Source organism: Hyla sarda, chromosome 3, assembly GCF_029499605.1.
Source record: "Hyla sarda isolate aHylSar1 chromosome 3, aHylSar1.hap1, whole genome shotgun sequence".
NCBI lineage: Eukaryota > Metazoa > Chordata > Amphibia > Anura > Hylidae > Hyla > Hyla sarda.
In genome coordinates, this window is record NC_079191.1 from 268,504,941 (window position 1) to 268,529,603 (window position 24,663).

Consider the following 24,663-nt stretch of genomic DNA (forward strand, 5'->3'; position numbering starts at 1 on the left):
TCAGGGCATGCTGGGTGTTGTAGTTACTAACTGTAATTCCCAGTATTCCTTGACACAGACTATGGCTCTGCAGCTGACACACCAAAACTACAACTCCCAGCATGTTACACAATAACCTTAAAGGAGTACTCCGGCGCGCACTTTTTTCCTTTTATCCTGTCCGGGCTGCAAAATAAAAGAAAACACACTTTCTCTTACCTGCCAACGAGCCCCTGAAGCTCCGGTACAGGTGTTCGGTCCCTGGGCTGTATTCTTCTTACTTCCTGTTAGCCCGACACGTCACACGGAGCTTCAGCCTATCACCGGCCGAGGCGGGACATCGCTGCGGCCGGTGATAGGCTGAAGCTCCGTGTGACGTGCCGGGCTAACAGGAAGTAGGAAGAATACAGCCCGGGGACCGAACAACTGTACCGGAGTGTACCGGAGCTCCGGGGGCTCGTTGGCAGGTAAGAGAAAGTGTGTTTTCTTTTATTTTGCAGCCCGGACGGGATAAAAGGAAAAAAGTGCGCGCCGGAGTACTCCTTTAACTGTCCTACTATACAGTGCAACATGCTGCAATACCCACACAACCATAAGCTGTATCAGGGCATGCTGGATGTTGTAGTTATCTAGTAACTAAATGCAACTTCAAGCATTTTCTGACACATAATTAGAGTAAATAAAATGCACCACAAACTGGAGAAGCAGAACCCCCCCTCCCAGTAACACAGCCTGTTCACTGTTACCCAATCAAAAGACTCCATATAGAAGTCCCTATGAAGACTGAAAAATAGTGATTAAAATATTTTAAGAAGTGCGTATCTATGTGAATAAGCCCCTTTCCTAATAAAAGTTCAGATAAAAACTACAGATCATGTCACACAAGATTGCCCTCATCCCTGTATATGGAAAAATTGGAGTTATAGTGGTCAGATGGGGGGGGGGGGGCAATTTTCTGGGCTTGCCTCTGGCGTAGAAGGAGCTAGCTACAACTCTCCCGCCGCTAATAGCCTGGCATGCTGCGATCACCTTGGCCGCTATTAGACCATTACATCACCGCTGTCTAAGTTGACAGCAGTGTCTAAAGGAATCTTATATCCATCCCTGGTGGTCTAGTGGGGTGGATCATACTATTTTGGTTGAAATAATTTTATCTACAAGGACAAGTGGATTTTCTTAAGGGACAAGTAGATTGTGTTCCACTTTAGTCCCTTGGACAAGTATTTTTTTTATTTATTTCCACACCCCTGATAGCTATCCGATATATATGTGATGTGTATTGATTCTTTTTAGCCATTTTTTCTCGCGCGTCGAATATTATTTTGGCGAGGGGTGCCCCGAGCCGAAAAAGGTTGGGAACCACTGGTCTAACGTGTTATTCCACAGTGCTGTGCAATAATTGTCATTACTCTCACAGGCCCCTTTTTCCATTATCACTAAGTGGGACATTTATCGTGTATTAAGAAAGTGTCTAAAGTCATTTATTTTTGCTTTGGTTCTGCTTATGTGCAACATATTTATCACACTATTGCAGGGGGTGTTGAAAAAATTGGCACGCACAAGCAAAAAATTATAAATCACAATTTGCTCTGTACAAAAAAAGCAGTTGGCAAAAAATTTGTAACTTTTTAAAAGAGCTTCACAAAGGCAGTCTGGTTCAGATTTACGGTGTTTAGGAGGGCCTTTTGCTTATTGTGTAAAGTCACAAAAAATGTGCAGTTGTACAAAGGTGACATTTCATGTGCTAATTATTGGCAAAAAGTCAGTCTAAAGACAATAACAAAATTTCCCCTTACTACAGTATGTCCACCATACTGCGCCACCATGTCACTAGTCAACTGTATTTCATAAGTATTAGTACAGTGGGGCAAAAAAGTATTTTGTCAGCCACCAATTGTGCAAGTTCTCCCACTTTAAAAGATAAGAGAGGCCTGTCATTTTCATCATAGGTATACTTCAACTATGAGAGACAGAATGGGGGGAAAGAATACAGGAAATCACATTGTAGAATTTCTAATGAATTAATTGGTAAATTCCTCGGTACAATAAGTATTTGGTCACCTACAAACAAGCAAGATTTCTGGCTCTCACAGACCTGTAACAACTTCTTTAAGAGTCTCCTCTGTCCTCCACTCGTTACCTGTATTGAACTTGTTATCAGTATAGAAGACACCTGTCCACAACCTGAAGCAGTCACACTGCAAACTGCACTATGGCCAAGACCAAAGAGCTGTCGAAGGACACCAGAAACAAAAATGTAGACCTGCACCAAAAATTGCACAAAATTTGCAATAGGCAAACAGCTTGGTGTAACAAAATCAACTGTGGAAGCAATTATTAGAAAATGGAAGACATACAAGACCACTGATAATCTCCCTCGATCTGGGGCTCCACGCAAGATCTCACCCTGTGGTGTCAAATGATCACAAGAACGGTGAGCAAAAATCCCAGAACCACACAGGGAAACCTAGTGAATGACCTGCAGAGTGCTGGAACCAAAGTAAGAAAGGCTACCATCTGTAACACACTACGCGGCCAGGGACTCAAATCATGCAGTGCCAGACGTGTCCCCCTGCTTAAGCCAGTACATGTCTGGGCCCGTCTGAAGTTTGGATGAGAGCATTTGGATGATCCAGAAGAAGGGTAGGAGAATGTCATATGGTCAGATCCAAACCAAAGTAGAACTTTTTGGTAAAAACTCAACTCGTGGTGTTTGGAGGAGAAAGAATACTGAGTTGCATCCAAGAACACCATACCTACTGTGAAGCATGGGGGTGGAAACATCATACTTTGGGGCTGTATTTCTGCTAAGGGACCAGGAAGACTGATCCGTGTAAAGAAAAGAATGAATGGGGCCATGTATCGTGAGATTTTGAGTGAAAACCTCCTTCATCAGCAAGGGCATTGAAGATGAAACGTGGCTGGGTCTTTCAGCATGACAATGATCCCAAACACACCGTCCGGGCAACGAAGGAATGGCTTCGTAAGAAGCATTTCAAGGTCCTGGAGTGGCCTAGCCACTCTCCAGATCTAAACCCCATAGAAAACCTTTGAAGGGAGTTGAAAGTCTGTGTTGCCCAGCGATGGCCCCAAAACATCACTGCTCTAGAGGAGATTTGCATGGAGGAATGGGCCAAAATACCAGCAACAATGTGCGAAAACCTTGTGAAGACTTACAGAAAATGTTTGACCTCTGTCATTGCCAACAAAGGGTATATAACAAAGTATTGAGATGAACTTTTGTTATTGACCAAATACTTATTTTCCACCAAAATTTGCAAATAAATTCTTTAAAAATCAGACAATGTGATTTTATAGATTTTTTTCTCATTATGTCTCTCATAGTTGAGGTATATCTATGATGAAAAATTACAGGCCTCTCTCATCGTTTTAAGTGGGAGAACTTGCACAATTGGTGGCTGACAAATACTTTTTTGCCCCACTGTATGTAGACAGGGACTATTATAATAATAAATCCGGTAGTACAGAAAGAAGTACAGGCAACTCACCACTTAGTAGATTCTTACTCTGTGTTTATTGCTGGGACATGCAGGCAAAGCGGCTCCACGCCGCACCGGGATACCGAGCGCTAGTGCGTATACGATGACAGCTGTTTCTTTCCACTTAGGAACTTCAACAGAGACGATCTGTTGAAGTTCCTAAGTGGAAAGAAACAGCTGTCATCGTATACGCACTAGCGCTCAGCATCCCGGTGCGGCGTGGAGACGCTTTGCCTGCATGTCCCAGCAATAAACACAGAGTGAAAATCTACTAGGTGGTGAGTTGCCCGTACTTCTTTCTGTACTACCGGATTTATAATTACTCTGATTTTCCATGTACATGAGCACCACCACACAAGATTAACGAATTGCTAGCTGGAAATAACACATAGACAGACGAAGGGAGACAGAATCAGGGATAGCAGTGCCGACACGCTTCATCGCTACTGGAGCTCTACTATTATAATAATGTTTTATGTATCTTTACAATTTTTCTTTTTTTTTCCTTTTAATGTATCTGGTACTGTCGCATTAACATAAATCCTTACTGTATTGTATAGACAATGCAGAAAGGTTACTTTTAGGTAGGAGTAGTTCAAGATACTAATAGGGTCCAAAAGGGTAAAACGCCTCAATGAAAAATTTTTAATAACATAAATATTCTTTGGTGGAAATATTTAGTTTCTAAGAACTGTTTGAAGCCATTAGACACAAATGCTCTTTTTTATAGTGTATTCCTGAATGACTATATCTTCATCTCAAAAGATAGATGTCAACATTTGGTTTAATATACACATGGGTTTGTTGTGTGAAAACTAAGTGTTGAGATCTCTGATATAGTAGCAGAATGGGCAAGTGCTCAAAGCAAAAAGCTCTATCTAATCCTTAGTGGAAATTCCCCTTCTAGAATCATCTGAGGTAATAACATGGAGAAATGTAATTATTCTCCTGTCCTGCCAAGTCTATTTCAGCACATGCTTATTCTTGCTGATCTGAACTATGTAGCTCGTCCCTGTTAGAGAAGCATTAGGAAATTCCAATATGAATACTGAACTTAAATGATCTTCAGCAAATGGGTAACATGCACAGCTGTAGGACTATACTCCAGAGCCCATGTGTAAAAAGTTCAGGCATTGCTATACACATGTATTATGACAATGTGACAATTTCCATTTCACCATATGAAGCACAAAGAATGCCACAATATTAAATATCAAATAGTAACTTTTGTTTTGAAGTTATTCCATGTTTCAGAGTACGGTAATTCAGTGTTTATAGTCTGAAGCAGCTGGGAATGTCTATCCTAAAAGAGGTACTCCACCCCTAGACATTGTTTTCCCTATCTAAATGATAGGTGATAAGATGTCTGATCGCAGGGGGGCTGGTCGCTGGGACCTCCCATGATCTCTGACCCAGCACCCTGGCATTCTGAGCATTGATGTTCAGAACACCGTGATCTCAAGAACAGTGACCAAAGTTCTCACTTCTGATTGGAGCGGCCAGTTGCACATGATTGAAGCCATTCCATTATTTGTCTAGGGAGCTGCCGGAGATACAAGTAAATCTAACTCTGGTAGCTCTACAGACAAAGAATGGAAGGGCAGAGCACACACAACTCAAGTCCTAGTCCTCCAGGATGAATTCTATGTTTACCTCAGTTAATATTAACATAACGTTCTGACATGACAATATTGTGAAATATTTTTAGGAAAGGAACAATTCAGGTTATGAAAATGTTTTTAGGTGTTTGTGTTTTGAACAAAAAGTGAAGCATACTTTATAGTGCAGTGTATCCTAGAAATTGGAGCACTTTTAATAAAAAAAATTATATTCTGGAGGAACATCACATTTATTTCAAGGGGTATTACAAACTTAATTTTTGTACATATAAAATGTTTTTAATGGTTTAATGTGGTGGCAATGTTATAAACAAATATGTATACCACTCTTTACCTCTGTTCTCATGATGGGTGGGGGTCCCAGTGGTTATTTCCTATCCTGTAACTTTTTTGAGTTTTAGGGGCTATTATATGAACATGTACAGTATCTTGCCCATATTTGATGCGCAGGATTTAAAGCTCCAGATTTAATGCTGTGTTCAGTCATTTCGTTTACACTGAGCTCTGCAGCATAAAATCCTGTGCATGAAATATGCGCATTATTATTGGCAATCGTCTCTTGTCTGCTCAGGCCAGAGGAGAAGACCCCAGGATGATGGCCGGAGAAGGTAAGGGTACCTCCGGCCACCATGTTGGATGATCAGATCCCCGTAGCAGCGACACGGGTGATCCGATCATCCATTTAAACGACCACATTCCTGCAGATGCTGGGGTTATTGGCAGATATCCGCTTGATTGCTGATGTCCTCCATTACCAGCTGATCCCTGGCTGCTGATAGCAGCCAGGACCTGCAGTGCATGAAGCGAGCATCGGTCCGGTGCTTGCGTCATGTACAGGACATAAATGTACGTCTGGGTGAGGTAAGTACCAGGGCACTAGGATGTACATTTACGTCCTATGTCGTTAAGGGGTTAAAGAGACGTTCCTACCACTTACTGAATATTTTCATTTGGAAAATTATTAGACGCCCCAGGCTCACATTTTGCCTTTTAAGTGACATCACAGTAACAGGTCAAACATTATAGATATTTTCACATGGGAAAATGTGTTTCATTTTGTGTTCTAGATTGTTTTAAGAAATCTATTTTCCAAAAATCCTGATTTTCAGGTTCCCTGACTTATATATTTTTGATTTATCCTGAAGGGTGTACCAGCTTTACATAGTTGTTTACATTTCCTAAGCTTGGTTGACAGTGAAAAACTAGATGGACAAGTCAATTGAACAAGGAGAGTCCATCAATTTTGGACAGAGGGAAAAAAAATTTGCATAAAAGGTAGCTTAGGAAGCTTAGTAAAATACCACTGAACTAGAGCTCTAAGGGTGTGTTCACATGTGCAGATTTTTTATTGCAATTTTTGAATACAAAACAAGGATAAGTATAAAGGGAAGATCGAAACTTTTTTCAGAGCCATTCCTGGCTTTGTATTCAGTCATTGGAATTAAAAACCCAAATGTGTGAACACAGCCTAAACTTATTAAGCACTGTGCAGTCAGATCATTGACCATTAATAACTTTTATGAAAAATAGTTTTATATTGAGAAATAAAAACTATATTTTTTTTTATTTTTTTTTTATATAATGTAGGTTACACTGAATTGCCATTTCAGTCACACAATGGCCCTCATTTACTATTGCAAACCCGACATGTTTTGTCGGGTTGTGCACCAGATTCTGTTGCATTGCGCCAGAAATTCTCTCTGCGCCAGAATTTGCGCCAGAATTTAAAAAACCCAGACTAACTCTCCATTTTGCTAAGAAAATCCGAAAAGGGGTGTGGCTGCCAGGGAAATGGGCGTGGTCTCCGAAAAGGGGCGTTTTCCCAACATTTTCACAAAAAAACAACAAATTTACTAAGGTTTCCACAGAAAATGTGGTGGATTTGAGCTGAGGAAAACCAGACAGATCAGAGCATGTATAAAAAAAAGCAAAGTGTAGGGAAAGTGGAAAATAAATTGTAGGGAATTAAAACCCACAAAGTAACCAAAACTCCACTCTTAGTAAATGAGGGCCAATATCTCAGTCACTATAAAAAAAACTTTTGATATGTCACAGGGACACGACCAAAATTTTGATCGGTTGGGGTCTGGGTGTTATCTATATCAAGCGAGACGAGCACCATTATATGTGCAAGAGATTTGTCCCACTAAGGGACTTGTCTTATGCAGCAAGACAGAGATTAAAGGAACCCAGTGAGTTAAGGGGGTTTTCCAGAAATAGAAAAACAGAGTTATTTTCACTCAACAACAGAACCACACCTGTCATTGTGTGCGCTATTACAATTTGGCTCCATTGACTTTAATGGAACTGAGCTGCAATACCACACACAACCTGAAGACACATGTGGTGCTGTTTTTTGAAGAAATCAGTGCTTAATGATGCACTTCCCCCAGATCTAAAGGTTAATGGGGATCTAAACACCCAGACATTGACTTTTCACATGTCCCTGTAACATGTAAATTTTAAGAATCACAACCAGAATGGAAGTGAAAGCCTTATGGGAAACCTTTGTGTTGTCCAGACCACCAGTCATAGAGGCAATCCCTGGTGGCTTCTCCATTATAGTCCAAATGGAATAGATCAATTAAGCTGCTGGGGATCACCCGGATGACTGACGCTTCTGGAAACATGAAAGTGATGACAGGTTGCCTTAAAAAAGTAACACTAAACCTTGATAAATGTTAATATAAAAATTATATTTTCTGACACAACAGTCAAAATTCCACAGACTAAAGAGACAGACTATTTCCTGGTAATAGAAACAATGTTATAGAATTAAAATTCTTACCATATGTATTGGTACCAAGAGGTTGTAACTGTGTGCTGGATGTGCCCGTAAGCCTCAATTTAGAATGAGGTGACAACAAAGAAGGGGCTGGTTGGAAGCCATTGGATCCACTCTGTAAACAATAACAATAAGGAATGTGATATCTACAGTGTAATTTAAAACTTTTTTCATTTCAATTTAAAAAGGTCACTTTGAGAAATAAAAACTAAATCCATGATGCTGAAACTTCAGTATTAGCAGGGCTTTTATACCAGAGAGGCTCCATAAATAAGTGTGGAAGCCCAACATTACAAAAGGGGTAGACAAATATGACTTGCTATGTAAATGTATTACTAATAATACTATGCACTAATAATAAACAGCTCAAAATTAAGTAAGTAATAGTAGTTACTGGCTACGATAAGTAGGCAGGTGCCAAGGTCTCCATTCAGGGGAAATTTATTAATAACCAATACTGGGGCAAATTTACTATAGCAAATGAACCCGATTTCTAGAGATACATGGAGGTGTTGTGTCGGCCGCGGCTTCCTGCGGGGGTCGGAACGGCCACTTCTGGCAGACTGCCGGGGTCCCGTTCAGGAGATCGCGGGGGATCCCAGCAGTCGGACACCCCACGATCTATAAATTATTTTTCACTGCACTACTCCTTTAAATATTGTAGTCTAAGGAATTGACTGTTGTAGCCTGGGCCACTGTGCTTTTACATTTGTGCACCCAACTGGATCATGTGTCTCTCCCGAAAATGCAAAAAATTCTGCAGTCTGGTTTTCTGTTGTGAAACGGTGAGGGTTCAGCACTGTGGGACGTTTCTGTGATGCTTTGTCTGTGGGGTGGAGTGGCCCAGAGCCAGGGGCTTGGTCGTGCAGCAGTGGGGCTGCCTGGCCACTGGGTCGCTCCCCCTATTGGGCATGGGGTCTCGGAGGCAGTGGTCACCGCCGGGGGCTACGCCAGTGTTGGGTTAGGGACCCACGAGGTGGCCTTGACGTGGCAAGTGGGCTTGTACTTTTTGATCAAAATGTATACTAACAACCTGTTAGTTTTTGAAATTATGCTGAGAAGCAAGTAGATCAAATTACAAATGGTGGATGTGCGGCTGTGTTTCTCTCTTTTTGTGTTGACAATGGTACTCACCTTGTCCGGTTTCGTGGCGGGAATCTCCGGAAATCTTGGCCATTAAACTTTAGCTCCGGCCCGACTTGGGGCACGGGCCGAGCTTAGTGACGTCGCATTTACAATATGTCTACTTTATGTTGGCATAATTTGTTAAATGTTCTTTTAATTTTTTACAATGTTATACAACTTAGAAGTTTGGCAGCAATTCCCAACATTTTTGAGAAAATTTCAAAATCAGATATTTTTTAGGGACCAGTTCAGTTCTAACATACAGTCCCCTCAAAGTGGATTTGAGGGGACTGTATGTTAGGACCCCCTGTAAATCACCCCATTATAAAAACTGCACCTCTCAATATAATCAATATGACATTTGGGAAGTTTATTAACCCTTTAGGGTCTATTCACACGTCAGAATTCCGCCTGAAATGAAAGCCCAATACACTTTTATGGGATTACACACTCCCGTTAACACTTCGGAAATCCCGCTATTCCGCAAGCGGGATTTCCGAAGTGTCAACGGGAGTGCGGAATCCCATAGAAGTGTATTGGGCTTTCATTTCAGGCGGAAATTCCACCGAGTGAATAGACCCTTAGGTGTTTCACAAAAATTAAAGCCAAGTGGAAGTGCAGATTGTCATTTTGCTCCATTTTTTCTGTAACACAGCAGGTGCTGTTAGAGAAAGGCCTCTCAATATTTTCTCCCCTAATTCCGACGTATTTGGAAATATTCAATATGTGGCCCTTGTGCACTACATAACTCATACACAGGCCTCAGACATGACCGAGTGCAGTGTGGATTTTGTGTCTTGCTTTTATTAAGGATATTTTATTGGCATCATATCAAGATGCAGAGGCCTTGGGGTCCCAAAATATTTTTGTGAGACAAATTGATGTTTTCATTGGTACCATTTTGAGGTACATGTGACATATGCGTCACACATTTAAATAATTTTTTTTTGGTGGCAGGATTACCAAAATACTGGAATTTTAGCAAGTTTATTTATTTATTTTGTATAAATTACATGGTAATTTTATTTTGCTGGTCAGTTTGAATAAAGTGATACCTCATTTATGTACTTTATTTTGTAGTTTATTATATTTACACTATAAAAGCTATTTTTGATTTAAAAAGTCATGTTTGTGCATCACCATTTTCTGAGATCCATAATTTTTTTTTACATTTTTATACACACACATATATATATATATATATATATATATATTTATATATATTCCAATGCGGAATTCCGCACGGAAATTGTGCTATGTGAGCATAGCCTTACACTGACACCTATCAATTTTAGGCAATGTTCACACAGCAGAATTTCCGTGTGGAATTGAAATCAATGGGATTCTGCTGTGCTGTTCACATAGCAGAATTCAAATTCCGGTGTCCGCAGAAAGAATAGACGTGTCAGGAGCAATGTTCAAACAGAGATTTTCTGTGCGAACAGTGCCGTTTAAACATAGCCTTGCACTGACACGCATAGCAGATTAGAATTTGATCGGCTTCCAGAGCCAGGTACCCAGACACCGTTCTGAGGTCTCTGGTTGCCATGGCTACCATTGAGACCCTGTGATCACATTGTAGAGTCTTGATGGAGTACAAAGGGGGCTCCCTGCCTCTGTCATCCCGATCAGTGCTGCAGTCACACTGCAGTTCACCTGGGTAATTCCAGCGCTAGAAGCCTGATTAGTTGACCAGGTGCAGTGATCAAATGCCACACCCTCAGATAGAGGATTCATGGGAAATGTTGGCTGCATTACAGAACTATTTCTATGATGAATTATCATCCAAAATGGAGCCTAATCCCTGCCTGCCACATCAGCCTAAACAGGTAAGCACAGGCATACACAAGAACCTCTACATTATTCTTTTGTAACAGCCTATGCTACACTATAGAAGAAAACAAAAATTTCATGGGAGTGCTTCTTGATTTATTACCAGCAGTAGGGCTGTGATTCCACTTGACAGTTTTTTGGAATACTACCACTGCAATTTTTAAGCCAAAGTGGTTTTATGAGGAAGGAGAAGTTTAAAGGGGTAATCCACCATAAGGTGATTTTAGTACATACCTGCCAGACAGAAATGTACATGCTTAGGAAGGATCTGCGCTTGTCTTGGGGGTAAATGGCTATGTTGTGAGATTACTATAATGCTGAAGCTATCTTTTTGTGAACTGGGTATCTCCTGTTGGATTTCCGTTCTCTCAAACTACAAATCCTATAATTCCTTGTTTGTAAGTTTGAGGTCACTTTCCTGCCTCCCACACATCAGCCACACCCACCCATTGAAACACATCTGTGATCCTTTCCAAATGAGTTGCATTCCATTCAAAAGACAAGTGTTTTCTAAATAGGGTGCCTCCAGCTGTTGCAAAACGATCTCTCTCCCACCCAGCGGTCGCTCCACCCATTAAAGCAGGACAGGCTCCCTTTGCACACCTGACTACTGTCTGTCGCACTGCAACCTGGGAAACCTTAAGACCTGAGTAATTTAGCATGCTGTTAAAAATAAATATTGGGGCGATAATCACAGAAGAATTGCGAGACCACCATCACACACAGGCACAGACTATATTATGAAGTACACTAACATTTCAGCTCTTGTAGCATTGTCAAATAAAAAAAAAATCCTGGAATACCCCTTTAAGTTCTTCTCTTCTATTTCCCATTCCTTTTAAATCCACATCTGGCTTTGGCTCAAAAACTGCCAAGGGGAATCCCAGCCTTACAATATTACTGGCATGCTTCAGCAGTGTTTTAAATGACCAAATCTTGATAAAAACGACATTTTACATACACTCACTGTCACTCCAAAGGCATGCTGAGCATCTGCTAACCCCCCTCTCTGCATGGAACATGTTTTAATCTCAGTCATTTGAAGCTTTTGCATATAGAAAATGCAATAGAAAATGCTAACTTTTCACTAGTATTTTCAAAATATCAGCAGAATGGAAACACCTAAGGTACCGTATATACTCGAGTATAAGCCGAGTTTTTCAGCACGATTTTTCGTGCTGAAAACACCCCCCTCGGCTTATACTCGAGTGAACTCCCCCACCCGCAGTGGTCTTCAACCTGCGGACCTCCAGAGGTTTCAAAACTACAACTCCCAGCAAGCCCGGCCAGCCATCGGCTGTCCGGGCTTGCTGGGAGTTGTAGTTTTGAAACCTCCGGAGGTCCGCAGGTTGAAGACCACTGCGGCCTTCGACATCATCCAGCCCCCTCTCACCCCCCTTTAGTTCTGACTACTCACCTCCGCTCGGCGCTGGTCCGGTGCTGCAGGACTGTCCGGAGAGGAGGTGGTCCGGTGGGATAGTGGTTCCGGGCTGCTATCTTCACCGGGGAGGCCTCTTCTAAGCGCTTCGGGCCCGGCCTCAGAATAGTTACGTTGCCTTGACAACGACGCAGAGGTGCGTTCATTGCCAACGTACTTCTGCGTCGTTGTCAAGGCAACGCCTCTATTCCGGGCCGGAAGCGCGGAGAAGAGGCGCCCCCGGTGAAGATAGCAGCCCGGACCACCTCCTCACCGGACAGCCCTGCAGGACCGGACCAGCGCCGAGCGGAGGTGAGTACTCAGAACTAAAGGGGGGTGAGAGGGGGCTGGATGATGTCGAAGGCCGCAGTGGTCTTCAACCTGCGGACCTCCGGAGGTTTCAAAACTACAACTCCCAGCAAGCCCGGACAGCCGATGGCTGCCCGGGCTTGCTGGGAGTTGTAGTTTTGAAACCTCTGGAGGTCCGCAGGTTGAAGACCACTGAGGGCGAATGATGACAAGGGGATGATGAAGGGGGGATGTGTGGGATGATAAGGGGATGATGAAGGGGGGATGTGTGGGATGATAAGGGGATGATGAAGGGGGGATGTGTGGGATGATAAGGGGATGATGAAGGGGGGATGTGCGGGATGATAAGGGGATGATGAAGGGGGGATGTGTGGGATGATAAGGGGATGATGAAGGGGGGATGTGTGGGATGATAAGGGGATGATGAAGGGGGGATGTGTGGGATGATAAGGGGATGATGAAGGGGGGATGTGTGGGATGATAAGGGGATGATGAAGGGGGGATGTGTGGGATGATGACAAGGGGATGATGATGAGGATGTTAATGACGGGTCTGGATGATGACAGGGGGGGATGATGTATTTCCCACCCTAGGCTTATACTCGAGTCAATAGTCAATTTTCCTGGGATTTTGGGTTGAAATTAAGGGTCTCGGCTTATACTCGGGTCGGCTTATACTCGAGTATATACAGTAAATAAAAGAATACACGGCTTACTTTCATGTCAAAATGGTCATACCTATTCAAAACACCTTCTTTTAAATATATTTTCATGATCTATAAATGAGACTGTATTTGGGAAAAGTACAAAATAATAAACTTATACCGTGGGGCAAAAAAGTATTTAGTCAACCACCAATTGTGCAAGTTCTCTCACTTAAAGGAGATGTCCGGTACGGACTATTCCTATTCCATCCTGCCCGGGCTGCAAAAAAAGAAAAGAGAAAACAAACTTTCATTTACCTTCCTATGTTCCCCCGGAGGTCCGCAACAGCTGATCGGTTGGCCGGGTCATCTACTTTCCTTAGCCCGGGAAGTCAGACGATGCTTCAGCCTATCACCAGCCAAGGCGGGACATCGCTGTGGCTGCTGATAGGCTGAAGCGCCATGTGACGTTCCGGGCTAAGGGAAGTAGGAGGTAGACAGCCCGGCCGACCGATCAGCTGTTGCGGAGCTCCGGGGGAATGTAGGAAGGTAAGTGAAAGTTTTCTCTTTTTTGTAGCCCGGGCAGGATGGAATAGTCCGTACCGACATCTCCTTTAAAAAGATGAGAGAGGCCTGTAATTTTCATCATAGATATACCTCAACTATGAGAAACATAATGAGAAAAAAATCCATAAAATCACATTGTTTGATTTTTAAAGAATGTATTTGCAAATTATGGTGGAAAATAAGTATTTGGTCAATAACAAAAGTTCATCTCAATACTTTGTTATATATACCCTTTGTTGGCAATGACAGAGGTCAAATGTTTTCTGTAAGTCTTCACAAGGTTTTCACACACTGTTGCTATACCATTCCTGGCCCATTCCTCCATACAGATCTCCATGCAGAGTGATGTTTTGGGGGGGACGTTGAGAAACACGGACTTTCAACTCCCTCCAAAAGGTTTTCTATGGGGTTGAGATCTGGAGCCTGGCTAGGCCACTCCAGGACCTTGAAATGCTTCTTAAGAAACCACTCCTTCGTTGCCCGGGCGGTGTGTTTGGGATCATAGTCATGCTGAAAGGCCAGCCACATTTCATCTTCAATGCCCTTTCTTTACATGGATCAGTTGTCCTGGTCCCTTAGCAGAAAAACAGCCCCAAAGCATGATGTTTCCACCCCCCATGCTTCACAGTAGGTATGGTGTTCTTTGGATGCAACTCAGCATTCTTTTTCCTCCAAACACGATGAGTTGAGTTTTTACCAAAAAAGTTCTACTTTGGTTTCATCGAACCATTCACCCAATCCTCTTCTGGATCATCCAAATGCTCTCTAGCAAACCTCAGACAGGCCTGGACATGTACTGGCTTAAGCAGGGAGAAACGTCTGTATGATTTAAATCCCTAGCGGCATAGTGTGTTACTGATGGTAGCCTTTGTTATTTTGGTCCCATCTCTCTGCAGGTCATTCACTAGGTCCCCTCGTGTGGTTCTGGAATTTTTGTTTACCGTTCTTGTGATCATTTTGACACGATGGGGTGAGATCTTGCGTGGAGCCCCAGATCGAGGGAGATTATCAGTGGTTTTGTATGTCTTCCAATTTCTAATAATTGTTCCCACAGTTGATTTCTTCACACCAAGCTGCTTGCCTATTGCAGATTCAGTCTTCCCAGCCTGGTAGAAGCAAATCCCCATAGCAAACCTCTTCTACTTTGTGCAGTTCCTGAGATAAGCAGAGAGCATTGTTGCCAGACAGAAAAGGACAATGCAACTTCAGCAGCTGATAATTATTGGAAGGATTAAAGGGGTACTCCCGTGGAAAACTTTTTTATTTTTATTTTTTTAAATCAACTGGTGCCAGAAAGTTTAACAGATTTGTTAATCACTTCTATTAAAAAATCTTAATCCTTCCAGTACTTTTTAGGGGCTGTATACTAAAGAGAAATCCAAAAAAGAAATGCATTTCCTCTGATGTCATGACCACAGTGCTGACCTCTGCTGTCCATTTTAGGAACTGTCCAGAGCAGCATATGTTTGCTATGGGGATTTTCTCCAGCTCTGGACAGTTCCTAAAAGGGACAGCAGAAATCAACAGAGAGCACTGTGGTCATGACATCAGAGGAAATGCATTTCTTTGTTCGATTTCTCTTTAGTATACAGCCCCTAAAAAGTACTGGAAGGATTAAGATTTTTTTTTTATTTTTTTTAATAGAAGTGATTTACAAATCTGTTTAACTTTCTGACACAGTTTATTTAAAAAAAATAAAAATAAAAAAGGTTTCCACGGGAGTTTTTAATAGAAGTAATTTACAAATCTGTTTAACTTTCTGGAGCTAGTTGATATAAAAAAAAGAAGCTTTTTCCTGGAATACCCCTTTAATACAGGCAACGAGTGGAGGACAGAGGAGACTCTTAAAGAAGAAGTTACAGGTCTGTGAGAGCCAGAAATCTTGCTTGTTTCTAGGTTACCAAATACTTATCTTCCCACCATAATTTGAAAATAGATTCTTTAAAAATCAGACAATGTGATTTTATGGATTTTTTTTCTCATTATATCTCTCATAGTTGAGGTATACCTATGATGAAAATCTTTAAGTGGGAGAAATTGCACAATTGGTGGCTGACTAAATACCTTTTTGCCCCACTGTATAGGGTTTTTGCCTCCTAACTTTTTATTTTTTAAACTTACATAGTAGTTTGGGCCCTAATTTTTAGGAAAATATATGGCAGCATTTCATTTAAATACACTTCAGTATGGAGAAATAAGACATTTCAACACTGTGTTTATGCCATTTCTGTTATGATTGATCTATTGATCTGGTACATATTTTTTTGTATTTTTTGCATTATAGTTTTTTCGCCGTTGGGACCCCTGCAATCTCGATGCAGCCCCCGGCATACTGTGAAGGGAGCTGTCTCCGAGACAGAGATATGACGTCACGGCCACGCCCCCTTGTGACGTCACACCACACCCTCTCCATTCACATCAATTCAGGGGGCTGCACAGAGATCGCAGGGGTCCCAGCGGTGGGACCCCTGCGATCACACATCTTAAGGATAAGGGATAAGATGTATAAGGCCGGTATACCCCTTTAAGGGACTTTTTATTTTCATTATTTTTATTCTCCAAAATCCAAACAGACACCTTTGGGGGTCTCTACTGAGCCCAGGGCGGTCCAGTAACCCAATAAGTCCAAGTGTTCACATTGCTGGGACTAACAGGATCAGAGGGAAGGGGGACCCCTTCATTTTGATTGCACCATGGCCAGCAATAATCAAAGTGCTTAAGGGGTTAAAAGGTTGGGATTTACTCCAATGCAATTTATTACTGCTGAAGGGAGACCATCTACCAAAGCCATCCTCTATCAGGCAAGCATGTGTGTACTGCTGCGGTGCCCCGCACCATCACCACTATATACTCAAACTGGGATGCAAGAAAGGAACCCCTTCCATAAGATACATGTTCATGATGATTCTGAAAGGGTAGGGGTTATGCAATCCTTTAAAATTAATTACCTATTCTTAGGCTGGAGTAGATGATAAAGGCAGCATTGTCTCCAATGAACAGATTCAGGAGAGGTGGGTACCAGACTCTAGTGGTAAGCCTCCTAGACACATGTATTAATGTGCAACAGGAGAGGTGGCACACCAATAAGTGATTTTGCACGGTGTTAATACTTCTCCATGTCTGGAAAGAGAATTGCTGTGCAGTTCATGTTTATCATTCAGATATATGAATTATGGTATTGAAAGGTTTGTTGCAGACAGAGCACAACACATCACACAGAGAGCAGTGGACCCACCAGTTCTTTATGTGAATCGTGCTTTGCACTGCTAATCCCATAAAATAAGGTGTTGTCATGCTTTTATTTATAAGGTATTAGCTTTATTGGTTTTGCAAACCCTGATATGCAAAATCTTGCCAATCGGGTAAGCAGTGCCATTTAACTGTTCTTTTAAGCTCATCCACTTCATGCGAACATGCACCACATTTTGGCAGAAACGACACTCCAATTTCAGTGCAACACTTTTTAATTATTCCCATCAGAGAGGTGGGACAACCCCTTTAACTTGATCAACCACTAGGTCCAAACTGTCCAAACATCAATCCACAGGTATATGAAGACCCTGAGTGTTTCAAGAGAATATTCTACACGCCATCTCTAACCGCCTGAATTGTCAACATCTGACAGAGTTAAACAATGCATTGAGCAGCAACACAAACCTGGATTCATCTGAGCAGACATTGTTTATCCATTGCTCCATGATTTCATTGTTTCACTCTTCAGCTCACTGGATTCTTGAATTTCTACTTCCCTTAGACAGCAATGGCACTCAGAATGGTAGTCTACAGTTATAGCCCGCCCATCTATGTTAAGGAATGATGAGTTGTGCACTTGGACACAGCGCTGTATTTTGTTAAAATCTGCCTCAATGTGCACTACCTGTTCATCAAAATTATTCTTGACATCCTTCTTAGACCCATTTTGTCTACAAGTTGTTTAGATTCACAGGATCCCCTGAATGTTTTTTCCTCGATCACATCATTTTTTATATACTCTTGACACATTTGTGTAGAGGACTCCACAGGGTTAACATTGCTTGTGTAGTGGCCCTGGTTTATCTATCAATGACAACAGTGGTCCTAGCTAATCTATGACAATAGTCTTATACATCACTTGATTTTCTTATACAAGGGAAGGGTCACGTGTATTTTCTGCAGCTGATTTTGCTCCCTAGTGACTTCAATGGGTAGGAAAATATGCAGCAGCAAATAGGCAGCATATATGCTACATGTGACCCTACCCTATGTGGATACACACTGAAACTTATCCACAGAAGACTTTCTCGCTTGATTTTATGCCGCACTCCCAGATTATGGGGGACATTTAGTATACTGTTTAGAACAGTTTAGATGGTCTATATTTGTCTCTCAGAAAGTCTCAGTCTTTTTAGTTTAGACTTTTATGCGACTTTTGCTTTAGAGCTTTTCTCCGCAGAAATAGTATAGTGGTCTACAATAGAGCTTAAAATGCAGTGGTCAGGAATTTATCAACTGAGACTTTTACTGGAAAGTCTCAAAAAAGTTGAGTCAACGGAAAAAACGCAGAAATGTCAGACCATGTTAGACCCAGCAGAAATCCAATCTAGATAGTTAGTAGAAAGCTTTTTATCAATTTTTTAGGACGTACAATGCCACACAGTGCTGTTTATGTTTCAATTGACATTTTAGCTTGAATCTTAGGGGTAATCTAATATAATAATATAAAAAATTCTAAATTAATACAATTTAATCCCATTAATCCCTAATTTTTGAACACATCAGACCCTAAGAACGAAAGCAAGTGTAACTACCTCACAGAAGACGTACGAGGTGTTCGCTTTAGAGTATACCTTCTGTGTGGAGGGAAGTCCGTTTGAATAAGTTACTGTTCTACGATATATTTGTCTCTGGCTCTGAGACTTTTATGAGACTTTTCTAGTCTTATTGTCTCAGGCTCTGAGAATTGTATGTGACTTTTCTCACCTGAAGTGCTGTGGAGATTAGACAATAATGTCCAATAGAAAAATTTACTAAACACTGTGCGACGTTTGATAAATTTAACGGACAATAGACCCATGCGTAGAGATTTTTCTCATCTAAGAACTGCGGAGAATAGACAATGATAGTAAATCTCCCCCAATGTGTCTAATTTGCATACAGTAAAGCTCCAATCATTATAAGGTAGGGATGTCTCAGAGGCTACTCAGACCATGTCCAAAATGATGACATTGATTATACCTTAAAATCATTACTCTCAATGTCTCATAACATTTGTTAGTTACACAATGGAGTGTCAAAAACCAGAGTGGCACAGAAGACTCTGTCTATCCCGAGCCTGTCATTAAATAGGTACTCGGCCCTGAGACATCTTATCCCGAATCCAAAGGATTGGGGATAAGATGTCTGGTCTTGGGGGTCCCAGCGACCCTATCCTATGTAAGATATATAGGGGCATAGAACCCCTTTAATAGCATATTCTGGTGGGCTTACCCTTGCTTGTAACGTCTTTTTGTTGCAATATTCTTTGCTATAAAGGAATAAATAAGATAGTAGGTAGTTTCTGATTAGAAAGAAAATACACTTTTCTACTATGAGGCAACTCATTTAAGAAATACAGGTTGTGAAGAGAATTGCTTAACACCTTTACGACAACAAGTAGTGGTGTTGGTTAAGCTTGCCTAATGAAAGAAACCACAATCCTGTCAAAATGATTGTTTACTACAGCTTTTGCTAGACAGAGATAAAACTTCAATAGGAAAGCCATTTATGTAAAGCATGTTTGGCTTCATAATAAAATACTTTATCCAAGTTCAGGGTACCTGTTTTGCCTCTTGGCAACACAATGCAAATTATGTGAATAATAAATGTACAGTGGTTCCTAATTTTCATGCAAAATGGGGCGATTGTGCTCCTTTAAAAATAGTTAAGTAAAAAATGTAAAAGCAATTCATCTTTGTTTTGTGAATGCTCAAGTGTATGACCCATGAGATTACCAATTATTTGCACATGAGCTTGCAAGTCAAATAGTTTTCAAGTTCTACTGTTTGAAGTTCTTTTTCCCCAAAATAAAGAATATAAATAATTTATTTTAAAAAGGTCAACAGCTCTTGACAAAGCAGTTTTGTTAGCAGCAATGATCACAGGTTGTAGTGGTGCTAGGGCATCTCACATTAAGGTGGTAACAATATGCTAGGGAACCTGGCAGCAAGTGTTCAATTACCCTGCACAATGCCACAGGAATGTTAAAGGAGGATTACATTTTAGATCACGGGGGGTCCGACCGCTGGGACACCCCAAGATCTTTTGTATGGAGCGCCGACTCTCTTCAGGAGTTTTAGCACGGACTGAAAGGCGCAACAGACCATACTTTTCAGTCCAAGCCAAAAAAATCAAATATAATCCAAAAGTAGTCACTAGGGGGGACATTTATCAATGGAATAAAAATGGTGGGGTCCAGCTAACAAATATAAAAATTTAAACAAAACTTTTACTGAGTGGTATTAAAACACGATCAAGAGCAACAAAAAACCTAAAGGTACATTAAAAATAAAATGCTGATGCGTTTCGAACTTCAAACGAGTTCTAAGTCATGGCAAAATAACATAAAATCGTGAAGGTTCTATACTTGAGTATCGGAGAGGTTTAGAAGATGGAGTCAGAGTTATTGCTAGAAGAGTGCAGTCACTTAGAGACAGATTATCACCCAGGGAATATTGTTCTCCACAAGGTAGTAACACTTGGATTCCACTATCGGATGCTACAAGTGTAACCAACCGAGATGTTCTATGTGCAAATTCATGTCTAGTACAAAACAATATACATCTTGCATCATAAATCAAACTTACTGTATCAAAAGTCTGAAACTGCAACACTGATCATGTCATGTATCTAGCCACCTGCAGAGACTGTTCGTTGCAATATGTAGGATGCACACTAGAAAACCAAAGCTTCGAATAGCGGAACATATGAGACACACCCTGCCCTCCAATATGACCTCCGGTAACAGACCTTCTTCTGGTTTTACTAAACATATTCGTGAGGTACATGCAGGTGATACATCCTGCATTATGATCACTGGGATAGAAAAGGTTCAACAAACCCATCGGGGAGAGGATTGGGCCCATCTTGTGTTTACACAGGAGGAATTCTGGATATTGTCTCTTGACTCCCGTGTACCAAGTGGGTTTAATTATTGTAACAACCTCATGTATATCTACTAGTATATCAGTATAATGACTTTTGATAACCTAAATGTGTACTGTAATACACAGTAACTACCATGTGCGATTTAGGTCTCAGGTTTTAATAATAATATTGTCATCGTTAATATCTTTTAATTATCGTTAATATCTTTTTAATATCTTTTTTTAATAGACATAGTTTATGTCTATTGCGGTTTTTGTCTACTTAAATTGCTCTGTTTATATGTTAAGACATGTGGTCTCCCTTAGCAACCACTGTTCATCACTTAATACATGGTGCACTGTCGTTGCTAGGCAGGCAGGCATTTGGCATATCAGTGCTAGCCATGTCGATCTTTAGTGAGTTCCTCGATAAGCCATATTAATTTTTTTTTTCGATATTTATGTTTTCACTGCTCATTCTTTTGGTCCAAAATGTTACTGATCGATCGACATGACACTATGTTGCTGCTATTTATCTGTAAGTATATTTCTCTAGATGTAGTGATGGTGAGATTCTAACGTTGTGTCACACTTTGACCAATTTGCAAATGTCGGGCAGTGAGTTACTAATGGCTACCACGGTTCCCTTGTTCACTCGTCTGCAGGGTCTGGTTCCACACCAGATATTATTCCTTATCCTTGCAGCCGGCAGAACCGGAACTTTCGTCACACGCCGAATCCACTGCCGACACCTCTCCAATAATCAAGTATGGATGTATATAAACCTTCACGATTTTATGTTGTTTTGCTATGACTAAAAACTCATTTGAAATTTGAAAAGCGTCAGTGTTTTGTTTTTAATTCACCTTTAGCTTTTTTTTTTGTCTTGTTCATGTTTTAATACCACTCAGTAAAAGTTATGTTTTCATTTTTATTTTTGTGAGCTGGACCCCACCATTTTTGTTCCATCCATTCCATACGGGATACGGCCCGCATTGTCCGTGCTCCAAGCATTCCTGCAGTGCCGCACTACAGCCGCAGTCCTGTTATCCAGTGTCCGTATTGGGTGGTGAACTGAACTACATTTTTTTCTTACATTTATCAATGTTTGCATCGGTAAGCAAGATGTGTATGCATTTTTTTTTGCTTTAGTTTTGCTTATGTATTACATATTTATCAAACTATTCAAGGGGCTTGATAAATTTGGCACAAATAATAAAAAATCTATAAATTATGTATGTATAGCATTTTTTATTTCACAGATCAGCAAAACTTAAAGAATGACTTCTGAACATCACTTATAAAAACCACCTTGTCACCTGTTATTATTCTGCCCTAAATGTTTGAAAATGACTTTTTCATGTGTAAAACTTTAAAATGTTTTTATACTTAAATATATATTGTGGATTTTTAAGTGAGTACATATATATTTTTACTATTATTATTATATATTTTTTTACTTTTAAATATATATATTATTCCTATCTTTTTTGTTTGGGGGGGGGGGGGGGGGCCGCTAATAAATATTGCCCCCCCCCCCCCCCCCACACACCCGAAAAAAAATATATATATATACACACACACACATATATATACACACACAGTCATGGCCTTAAATGTTGGCATCCCTGACATTTTTCAAGAAAATGAAGTATTTCTCACAGGAAAGGATTGCAGTAACACATGTTTTGCTATACCCATGTTTATTCCCTTTGTGTGTATTAGAACTAAACAAAAAAAGGGAGGGAAAAAAAAGCAAACTGGACATAATGTCACACCAAACTCCAAAAATGGTCTGGACAAAATTATTGGCACCCTTAACTTAATATTTGGTTGCACACCCTTTGGAGAAAATTACTGAAATCAGTCACTTCCTAAAACCATCAATAAGCTTCTTACACCTCTCAGCCGGAATGTTGGACCACTCTTCCTTTGCAAACTGCTCCAGGTCTCTCTTATTGGAAGGGCGCCTTTTCCCAACAGCAATTTTAAGATCTCTCCACAGGTGTTCAATGGGATTTAGATCTGGACTCATTGCTGTCCACTTCAGAACTCTACAGCGCTTTGTTGCCATCCATTTCTGGGTGTTTTTTGACGTATGTTTGGGGTCGTTGTCCTGCTGGAAGACCCAAGATCTCGGACGCAAACCCAGCTTTCTGACACTGGGCCATTGGTAATCCTCAGATTTCATGATGCCAGAGGCAGCAAAACAACCCCAAAACATCATTGCACCTCCACCATATTTCACTGTAGGTACCGTGTTCTTTTCTTTGTAGGCCTCATTCCATTTTCGGTAAACAGTAGAATGATGTACTTTACCAAAAAGCTCTATCTTGGTCTCATCTGTCCACAAGACATTTTCCCAGAAGGATTTTGGCTTACTCAAGTTCATTTTTGCAAAATGTAGTCTTGCTTTTTTATGTCTCTGTGTCAGCAGTGGGGTCCTCCTGGATCTCATGCCATAGCGTTTCATTTCATTTAAATGTCGACTGATAGTTCGCGCTGACACTGATGTTCCCTGAGCCTGCAGGACAGCTTGAATATCTTTGGAATTTGTTTGGAGTTGCTTATCCACCATACGGACTATCCTGCGTTACATAGTTAGTTACATAGTTAGTATGGTTGAAAAAAGACATACGTCCATCAAGTCCAACCAGTTGACACCTTTCTACAATTTTTCTCTTCTGTCCACACCCAGGGAGATTAGCTACAGTTCCATAGGTTGCAAATTTCTTGATAATGTTGGGTACTGTGGACAAAGGGAAATCTAGATCTCTGGAGATGGAATTGTAAGTCCTCAGACAGTTCTCTTTTCCTCTTTCTGTTGTCCATGCTTAGTGTGGCACACAGACACACAATGCAAAGACTAAGTGAACTTCTCTCTTTTATATCCGCTTTCAGGTGGGAATTTTATATTGCCCACACCTGTTACTTGCCCCAGGTGAGTTTAAAGGAGCATCACATGCTTAAAACAATCTTATTTTTCCACCATTTTGAAAGGGTGCCAATAATTTTGTCCAGCCCATTTTTAGAGTTTGGTGTGACATTATGTCCAATTTGATTTTCTCCTCCCATTTTTGGTTTAGTTCCAATACACACAAATTGAATAAACATGTGTATAGCAAAACATGTATTACTGCAATCCTTTTCTGTGAGAAATACTGCATTTTCTTGAAAAATTTCAGGGGTGCAAACATTTACGGCCATGACTATATATATATATATATATATATATATATATGCCAAGCAGCTCATGACACCACCTTCTCAGGTAGCATGCCCTAAGATCAGCTCTGACTCCTGTTACGAAGTCTCAGAAACTGATTGGGATTTATGCCAAGCCAGAATTCTCCCAAGAAGGGAAGAATACCCATCAGCAGACAGCTGTTTCAGGGTGCTTGCCCCTCATCAGTACAGGGTGTTCTGGCTTGGCTGAGGTGAGAGGCCTGTGACTAGCTAAAAGAGGTAAGTATTCTCCTTAGGGAGGAGCACCGCTTCTGGTGTAGAATCTCCGTTCTACACCGGAAGCGGAGCTTCTCCCTAGGAGAATACTTACCCCATATATATATATCACAAAAGAAAACGTCCGGCACTCAGGGAGTTGCAGGTAAAACTTGTGGATGGCTTTATTCAAACGCTGTAGGCAGGACAAGATCTTGTCCTGCCTACAGCGTTTGAATAAAGCCATCCACAAGTTTTACCTGCAACTCCCTGAGTGCCGGACATTTTCTATTGAGGGGCCAGGAAGAGAGAAAAACCCCTGGTGGGATCAGAGGGGAGGGGGGA

The 24,663-nt window shown here is 41.1% G+C and overlaps 1 protein-coding gene across 6 annotated transcripts in view; it reads right to left on the bottom strand.

Moving 5' to 3' along the window:
• Positions 1-24,663, bottom strand: part of AHI1 (Abelson helper integration site 1) — a 248,488-nt gene that overhangs the window by 110,765 nt on the left and 113,060 nt on the right. For all 6 annotated transcript variants that reach the window (XR_008891361.1, XM_056566604.1, XM_056566601.1 and 3 more), the window contains one exon: positions 7,887-7,998. Coding sequence is in view for 5 of the 6 variants with exons in the window: in XM_056566604.1 (XP_056422579.1) it covers positions 7,887-7,998 (112 nt within the window). In the remaining variant the exon portion in view is untranslated. The remainder of the gene's footprint in view (positions 1-7,886; positions 7,999-24,663) is intronic.